This window comes from Abramis brama (assembly GCF_963993115.1).
Source record: "Abramis brama genome assembly, chromosome: 3".
Lineage (NCBI taxonomy): Eukaryota > Metazoa > Chordata > Actinopteri > Cypriniformes > Leuciscidae > Abramis > Abramis brama.
This window is the reverse complement of record NC_139965.1, coordinates 5,324,562-5,334,288: the sequence shown is the minus strand read 5'-3', so window position 1 is coordinate 5,334,288 and position 9,727 is coordinate 5,324,562. Positions and strand designations below refer to the sequence as shown.

General features: G+C 36.1%; 1 protein-coding gene across 1 annotated transcript; it reads left to right on the top strand.

Annotated features, from left to right (window-relative positions):
- Nucleotides 1–567: 567 nt before the first annotated feature.
- LOC311079172 (C-type mannose receptor 2-like) lies at nucleotides 568–5,643 on the top strand. Its single transcript, XM_084108384.1, has 5 exons — nucleotides 568–671; nucleotides 842–880; nucleotides 973–1,338; nucleotides 3,817–4,158; nucleotides 4,323–5,643. The coding sequence occupies exons 2-5, from the start codon at nucleotides 844–846 to the stop codon at nucleotides 4,682–4,684; spliced, it is 1,107 nt and encodes a 368-aa protein (XP_083964510.1). The 5' UTR covers nucleotides 568–671; nucleotides 842–843; the 3' UTR covers nucleotides 4,685–5,643.
- Nucleotides 5,644–9,727: the final 4,084 nt, after the last annotated feature.

Genomic DNA, 9,727 nt, shown 5'->3' with positions numbered 1-9,727 from the left:
CCTGGGTAGCTTACATTTATTTAGTATAGGCCTATTTTATTAAGTAATTTAAACCTTAAACAACAACACTAAATAATAATAATATTAATAATATGTAGAAGAACCAGGAAGAGAGAAGTTTTATTCTGTCACGAAACTGCTGCTATTCCTCTGCTGTCGTCGCTTCAGTGATCCTCGCGCTGCTCGCGCGCATCAAAGCTCAGCTGATCGACGTCATCGGGTTTGAAAGTAACGGCTCCTCTCATCAAAGCTTCCGCCGTTTCTTCGCCTCTCTAATCAAAAAGTTTGTGCAAAGATGGCAAGTGTGGATGGACGACGATTTCAAGATGAACAGGGATGAAACACGAGTTATGCAGTCCAGCAATATCATTAAAGCTGCTGTTTAGTTGTGAATGTTCAAATATTAATTTAGAATGTTCAAATAATTTTTTGATTCCATAAGGTCCATATTATAGACTAATACTGACTGACACAGAAGTCAATATGCAAATAAAGGGAAAGACGAGGGTGGACAAATACACAAGGAAGTAAAATATGAAATAGGGGTTTTCAGAACAATACACAAATGATGTGATGAGCTGAATGAGGGATGAGAGCAGATATAATAATAGCGTAGTGTAAATCTGCAGACAGAAACATCAGACTCAGGACAGAAACACACGACCTCTAAAGTAAGAACATGTTCATTCTTCAAACACAATTACACTTTCAGATGTTAATAATGTCTGAATGATTATGTACAGTGAATTCATGCTGCTGTTGAGATACTAAATGAAATTGTCATATTTTACTTCAAAATGAATCTGGAAATGTTTGAGTTTTTCAATGTGTCTTTCCTCAGAAATGGACCAAACTCTATATTTGATTCTTCTTCTCATTGGTGAGTGTGTTTGTTGTATTATTTATGGTTTATAGTTTCATCAGGTTTGACCCTGTTATGAAAAGCATTAAATCAAACGCTCTCTTTCACAGCTCTCTGCTCCGTATCTGAATGTGTTCAGCGTCAGTATCACTTTATAAACGAGGAAAAGACCTGGACTGAAGCTCAGAGATTCTGCAGAGAGAATTACACAGATCTGGCCACCGTTGACAACATGAACGACATGAACGAGCTGAACAAGAGTGTGAATGGAGTTGGTCAGGATGTCTGGATTGGGCTGAAGAAGACGAGTGTTAATAAATGGCAGTGGTCTTCAGGTGAACCTGCGCTCTATCTGAACTGGAGATCTGGACCACCTGATGGAGGAGATAAGAGCTGTGCTATGATGAGAAATGGAGAATGGCATGATGTGTCATGTAGTGACAGCCTGACTTTCATCTGCAATTCATCTAACAGCAGTAAGTGCAGCTCCATACAATCACAATAAACATTCATTTATAAAAGATACACCATATTCTGTACTGTAAAATCTAATTAGTTAGACTTACTTAAAAGCATACAAACTAATTGCCTTACAAAAAACAAAACAAAAAAACAAGTAAAGTGAAATAGGAATAGTATGTTGTACTGACAAAAGCTTAGTTAGAATAGTTCAGTTATACAAGAGTTCCAGTAACTAAAAAAGAACTGAGAGTAGTTGATAATTTACTGGGCTACTGGACAGCCTGAAGGCAGAGATTGTGGAATGATGTCAAATGGACAATTTCATGATTTGTCATGTAGTGATAATCGTCATTTCGTCTGCAACAACAGTGAGTGCTGCTATTTAAAACTACCGTTCATTTATAGATGCACCATATACCAAATATGACGGCTCCAAGACAGTTTCTACTAACACACACAGTCTTAACCTATAAATTAAAGGTAGAGTAGGCAATTTCGGAGAGGCCAGCAATATCAAGTTAGCTTTGAAAGCATGAGATCCCACTCTCCCTTCAGAGTCTCCAAACCCACGGCTCCTTTAAAACACAAGAACACACACAGCAGAGTCGGCTAAGCGTCACAAGCAAGGTTATAATCGTAAACGAAAACGAACGAAAAAATTAAAACTAGGTGGGAAAAACATTGTCGTTTACTGAAATAAAAATGAAAACGAGGCATTACAAAAAAACGATAACTAACGAAAACTGTAATGTGTGTTTGGCAAAACTAACTAAAATAAAATAATATAAATAATATAAATAAAATCCTTAGTTTTCGTCTTTGTCAATGTCTTTCATAGTGCAAATAACGTTCAGCTGCATTTCCTTTCCCGGCTCTCCCTCCGTCTCTCTGTCACACACACACACACACACACAGCCCCTCCCCTCCGTGCACACCGCGTCTCCATGAAAACGAGTGTTCGTTGAAAGCAAGTTTGCGAAAGGTTGGTATAAAGTGAACACCTTTACACAATCACACATTAAAAAGTGGTATGAAAAATATTTTAAATTCTGAATACAATTTTGCCAGTGAGTTAATGTCGACCCGAGAAGTGATTGCGCCTTCTTTAGAAAGTTAACTAGTCGCGAGTTTGAGGTAAAATGCAGTTGGGTTGTCGATGTCAAAACACTATATAAGCTGTGATTCTGTCATTTTTTACTCTTACAATGTTTGCTGCTTCAGTCCAGATGAGTATTGTATTGGGTACATTTAGTTTAGGGTGTGAAAATTGTACAGCTGTGGGATTTGTATAGGGTGTGAATTTTGTATAGATGTGTCGATTTTTGGTACGAGGTAAAGGAAATTCAGTGTTAATTAATGATGTCAAGTACAACATATGCAGTTTTGTATTGCTATTCAACTGCAATGATTTGCCATAGAGATGCTGCACATGCATCTAATGCTGCAGTCCAATTCATTGAGTAGCCTAGTTCATTTTGAGATGGTTCATCTTAATGTGTCATTATTTCTCAGATTGAGCTCCCTGACACTCTGACAGCAATGTCTTGTGTGGCTCAAAAATGGGTTGAATACATGCTGTTCATGTACGTCTTCTTTAGTCTGTTGGCTATTTAGGGTTTTTCCTGGCACACGTCACTTACACATTTTGCACTTACTGCGGAGTCTAGTGTAGACTGTTCACATATGTACTGGTGTTATTGTTGAATACATATTTCTAAAATTGTATGGTGTTTTTGTTGAGTTATTATTACACAATACTTTTTTCTGACCTTTTTTAATCTTGCCCCTGACAAACAACCCACTTTTTTTTTTTAAAAGACTAAAACTAATAAAAAACTAAACTAAAACTAAGCATTTTGACACGTGACACTAATGTAGTTATTTTCATGTTTTGCCTTTGGATTTATTATAAAATAGCTATAATAACAAATCATTAATGCTAATAAAATAATGCATTAAATACTTTTAAATATTTTTAGATTTAATTAAAAAAAAAATCAAATTGGCAGATTTTTAAACATTGCTTTAAAAAGGACACATGAAAAAAGAGTGCTTTATAAAATTATCTTTAAAGCTGCTAAAATTACCCAGACTTGTTTTCTTCTTCTGGTCTGTGTTGCTGTGGGTCTATTAGTCTGCATTTACACTACAGCACTAAATGCAAATGTTTTGTCCCGTCCGTCTCTACGGTTATCACTGTCAATCATAACAATTTCAGGGGTGAGTGCGCTTCAATGTAACAGATTCATACCAGTAATTATTATTTTTTTTTTCCTTGGCATTTGGCGTGCAGTTTTCATACTCTTTGCCTATCCTGTTTTATAAAGGCCCACTTGAACATTTCTGGCCTCACCCCTGTTGTGTGTGTGTGTGTGTGTGTGTGTGTGTGTGTGTGTGTGTGTGTGTGTGTGTGTGCAAAACATAAAGCAGCATAAGAATAATGAATAATGAACAAACTTATTTATGAAACTGTTTTGTTTTTCTTCATACAGTGAACACAGGACTCGTCTTTGTCGATCAGACGAAGAACTGGAGAGACGCTCAGAGTTACTGCAGACAGAAACACAGTGATCTGGTCAGTGCGAGGAACCAGAATGAGAATCAACAGATTCAGAAGATCATCAATAATAGTCACAGAAATGATGTCTGGATCGGTCTGTTCAGAGACTCATGGCAGTGGTCAGATCAGAGTAACTCCTCATTCAGATACTGGAATACTGGTGAACCTGATAATGTTGGAGGTGTTGAAAACTGTACAGTGATCAGACCAAACGCTCAGGGTCAATGGGCAGACTTCTCTTGCAACCACCGATTTCCTTTTGTGTGTCATGAAGGTGAGCAGATCCTCACAAACACACACAATCCATCCATCACCTCCAGATATCTTAAAGTTCACGCTACATGTCTGACATGACAGATTCCTCCACAGTGTTTGTTCTGCATGTTGTTTTTGATCAGTCTCTCTCTAGTTTTTGCTTGTGGTTTGTTTTGTGTCCAGATAAACTGATTCTGATCAAAGAGACTCTGACGTGGCCTGAAGCTCTGAGATACTGCAGACAGAATTATACGGATCTGGTCTCGGTTCATTCAGTCGAGATGCAGCGTCGTGTGATGAATGTGGTTAAACGTGCGTCTACTGAGGCGGTGTGGTTGGGTTTACGTCACTCCTGCACTGTGGGCCTCTGGTTCTGGGTGAGCGGAGAGACCGTGTGCTTTCATAACTGGGCTCCAGGGAACGGCACAGGAGACGAGGAGTGTGAGTCTGGAGTGAGATCTGGAGCAGTTCAGTCTGGAGGAGATCAGCGCTGGATCAGCCGTCCTGAACACGACAAACTCAACTTCATCTGCAGCAGATATTAGGAGTGAAGGATATGTTTGTGTTGTTCTTAAGCAAAAGATTTTTTAACTGGCAAACACTTTTTTGTTTTAATCATCAGATAATGTGCTTATATCAGTACAATGATATTAATTTCTGTAATTTAAAAGTATCATATGAGTCTTTTCTCTATCAATGTAATGTTCTTTGGGTAATTAAAATACTAATGTTTTAAAGACCCCATGACATCAACATGAGTTTTCATCTGTGGCTTTTAGAAACATTTACATATTTATTCTCTTCTGAAAAAACGCTCATTATTTTTACAGACTGTTCAGTCAAACATACTTACTGTTAAATATAAAGTAAGGTCATGATTCGAGGATGTGGCTCAATGCATATTGGCTGTTTAAAATAAAATAAAAGCAAAGCACAAGCCACGTCAGTTGATTTCATGGGATCTTGTTATTCTGGTGGTGTGGCTTCTTTCTTCTCCTCACTCCTGTGTTTTGCACTAGTCATATATTTACTAATTACTTGTTTAAAATATGATTGTGAGCATCTATATGTGTCTCAAAATTAAATATTGTTTATTCTTAACGCTACAATATGTATTTTTTCGCCACTAGGGGTCGCTAACCTCTAACAATAACAAAGGCGTAGGTTGATGACGCAGTGATAAGAGGAATCATGGAACTGGTCGTCATGCTGATGGATCTAATAATGTTTGTGGATGTGTGAATACATTCATGTTTTTATTACATGGCTTGGTTTAATTCTAATGTAGAATGCATATAATTATTTCTTATAGATATCAGACCGCTGCTAAGTATAACACACCGTTGCCATGAAAAACAGAGCGTTGCTATGGACGCAGGATTCTAACCGTAGAGACGGAACGGACTATTTTCTTTAGTGGAAGCAATACAATCGTTTTTAAATCAATAAACTCCTTTTTAAATCAATATTTTGTGTCAAATTATTGATTTATTTGGTAGGTAGCCATGTAATAAGTGGGATAATGTAGAGCGAGGCGGTTGTTAATAGCGAATACAAGCCCTTCAGGATTCAAGCTCCGCTTCGCGTCGGGTCCTGATCAGCCTGTCGGAGTTGTGTTCGCTATAACAACCGCCTCACTCTACATTATCCCTTACTTAACATGACTGTGGTATGACGTAGGGCGTGATTGCTAATGAGAGACAGACACACGAGTCCCGCAGATATTAAAGGAACGAGGATATTTCATTCTACCGAACTATCCGCAAGTGCTGAATCACTACTCACACAGGACAGTTTATTTGACGAATTAAACTTGTGAGGTAACGCAGCGCTGTTTCACTTGGTCTAACGTTACACTATCACACTAAACTGCATTTGAGTGTGTTGAAAGTTATAATGTTATTCATTCTGTTAGTTTGTTGGCTATATGAGACTTGCAGTAAGCTAGATCATAGGTCTCGTCAAGTCTTAAAGCTCTGTCAAGTCCAAGTTTGTCGAGAAGCTCTCGCCATCTCGAAAACGACATGCCAATATTGATCATCGTTTTAGTTGTCCTTTTTTCCCAAAGTCGTACTTGCAATGGTCAATAGTGATTGAACGAAACAACAACAGCGTGAGCGTGGCGCTAAACATTACGCAGTTGTCCACGTCTGTTGCCATGGTTACTGTGGCAGTACGAGCAGAAACCAGGAATAACACGGATATTACGTCATTGACAGGCGACAAGAAACGGGCACTGTTTAAAATTGTGAATTTCTTGGAAACATTTAGGATAACTGATACACAATTTAAAGAAATATATAACACTATGCAAGTGGTTTTTGGATATTTTGATACAAAATTCTTACATATTGTACCTTTAAAGAAAAACTAATAGTTGAGTATAAAGTATCTTGTGTGCCATGTGAATAGCGCCGGGGTGTGGCGGCCTCAGCTCATTAGAGATAATGAAGGGACTGTACATCTCCATGGTTTCAAACGGATTACATAAACTGAGAATATTTATTTTTTATAGGAATTACTTAATTTAAAAGAAGACAATTCAAGCTTTATAAAGACATGTCTCTCGTGAAAGTGTGGCAAGCATTTGCTGAGTTACAGTTCATTTTCTGAAGCGTGTCAGAATGGACTTCACTGACAGAAAGACGGCAGAACTCGCATCATGTTTTTTTTTTTTTTTTGCGAAAAGCACAACAGTGTACACACAAAGTAGACACTTAACACAATCAAATGATGTATAACACTTATATCATTACTATGAACAGTCAAATCCTATACTGAATGGCGCTAAAAATAGGTCAGATATATGCGGTGCTTGCCTTGCATTATGATCTCTCTACAACTAACGTCCAGACACACTGAAAAAAAGAAAAGTAAAATGTACTTAATATTTATTTCGCATACTTTTGAAGTAAACTTTTAACTAAATACACTCTTAACTAAGTTAACGAAGAAAATAAGTAACTTTACCTTTGCCAGTAAAAGTTGTTGAATAATTGTACAAAGTGGAAGTTCAGTTTGTAATACTTTTTACTCAAATAATATAACACAGAATTACACCACACTTTTAAACTGTATGCTTTACTTAGAAACATCTATATAAATAAAACAATCGATATAGTGCAGACACCATATCTACATAATAGAAGTAACACTGTACTCACCCAAACACAGAGACCTCAATATTTGGTACACGATACACAATGAGGATAGTCAAGTCACCTTTATTTAAATAATTGTTTCAAAGCAGCTTTACAGTGATAGCAGAAAGATAATGCAACAAAGTTTGTTTCTGCTGTTCAAGTTCATTGACGGTATCATTCGATGGATCGTTTTTGAGTAGAAAATGAACCCCAGATGTCACAAAAAAGCAAGTCACTAAACCTAAACTGTAGGATAAAACTGTATAAACAAAATCATTTTTATCATATTATTGCACTTATTATTAACCAGTTAGACTTTATTTCTGTCATACATCTATAGAAGCTCTTGTTAAGAATTAAATGTTGATGTTTTATTGAAAATGTTTGGTTCCATGTTACCATTATGGTGATCAGTGTTTGTGTAGTTGTGCTCTTGTCCCTTGACCTTTTTAATATTAGTTATTATTTGACTGCTGCAACAAAATGTGAGCAGGTGATGGTGATGTAATCATCATTTAGTGACCTGATTCCATCATTTTATCTAATTATAATCTTTGATTAAGTAAGTGTGTTATTAATTTTATATAATTGATTGTAGCTTCCCTTATATATGGAAGCTTATGGGTAGCAATATTCAATTTGAAATGTAATATGCAAAATGACAATGCAATATGTAAAATGGCAATGCATTTCTGAATTTAAATTAAAATTTTCCCATACATTTGTGCAACGTTTGGTGCAAAATGAAAATGAAAATTAAATTATATAATTTACATTTGCCATTTCATACACTAGTTTTAATATGTAAATTGAATACATTTTACAAAATTAAAATTAAAATGTATTACAGAAATGATTAGATATGTTTAACATGTTCAAGCAAAAACTGTGGCAAAATTGTAATTTAAATGTATTTTTTTCTTAATTGCATTTACACTCACAGTTAAGACACTTGCGATTGCATTTCCATTAAGTGTCCCGCAATGAATGTAGCAAAATTCAATGTGCAATTTGAAAATGCATTCTGAGCCGATCACGTGCCCGCCCCGCCCTGAACATATTTTGCCAGAAATGTGATAAAAACTTTTATATACAACAGACGTACAATTTTTGCCTGGAATATATTAACAGAATAGGTACCTGTTAGTTTTAAAATAATTACATTATAAATAATTTGCTTGTATATCTGGTTGTACCCCTTTATTACCCAAAACTTAACATATTGTTCCCTTATACTTACACGGAGGTACACTATAATTACAGAAACGTACACCGTAATTTCGGTTTACTTACGAAGTTCTTTGCAGGTTGTATATCTGCTTGTTACCCCTTTATTACCCAAAACTTAATTATTGTTCCCTTATACCTACACGGAAGTACACCATAATTACAGAAACGTACACCGTAATTTCGGTTTACTTACGCAGTTGTTTGTGGGTCGTAATATAAAGTGTTACCTTAAGTTTAATAAAAATACATAATAATATATTTATGTAATATTTAAAGGTGTTAACCGTAATCTTACACTGCAAAATGATAACTTACAAAGGATTAAATTCATCACAATTATGTAAGTATCTGGATATTTGCCGCGGGGCTAGGGCTTCGATAACCTCTCTCTCTTTTTTGACCATACATGTGTTTGCAAGAGCAAATAAATAATTACATTAGTAATTCTGATTTGTTTTATGAATTGCAATCTGGTTTCAGAACATCTTATTCTATGGATACGTGTTTATTATATTAGACCGATTATTTAAGAAGAGAGATCGACTTGGGTAAACTTTGTGGCATGGTATTGTTAGACCTCCAGAAAGCATTTGATACCGTTGACCATCAGATCTTGCTGATTAAACTAAAAGCCCTAGGTTTTAACAGTATGGCATGTGAATGGATTTGATCATACTTGACTGAGAGGTATCAAAGAGTTGATATTAACAGCACTCTGTCTGAGGCTAGAGAAATAACGTGTGGGGTGCCTCAGGGTAGTGTCCTGGGCCCATTGTTGTTTCTCTTGTATATACATGATATGAAATCTGTTTGCAATTGTAATCTTTTTCTCTACGTGGATGATTCAGCCTTGGTGTTCTCCCATAAGGACAAATAATTATTGAGAACCATTTAAGTGATGAGTTAAAGAACATAATCTGGGGAAAACTGAATCTATTCTATTTGGTTCAAAAATAAGGTTGAGTAGGACTCCTGAGCTCAAAATGTCTGTGGGTGGCACCCAGATTGAAGTTAAAAATTGTGTAAAATATTTAGGCTGTGATTTGGATAGGTGTGTGAGTGGAGAAAGTATGGGTCAAAGGGTTACTATAAAAGTGAACCAAATAATTAAATTCCTGGCACGTAAGGCTCAGTTTCTAAATAAAGAAACTTTAAAAATGTTAGCAAATGCTTTAATTCAGCCACACTTCGATTATGCCCCCAAGAGGATAAAAG

Excerpts from the sequence above, each read along its gene's own strand:
- LOC311079172 (XM_084108384.1), top strand. The coding sequence starts at position 844 with ATGGACCAAACTCTATATTTGATTCTTCTTCTCATTG. Across the intron at positions 881-972 it reads TTTGATTCTTCTTCTCATTG|CTCTCTGCTCCGTATCTGAA; the intron begins GTGAGTGTGTTT and ends TCTCTTTCACAG. Across the intron at positions 1,339-3,816 it reads CTGCAATTCATCTAACAGCA|TGAACACAGGACTCGTCTTT; the intron begins GTAAGTGCAGCT and ends TTCTTCATACAG.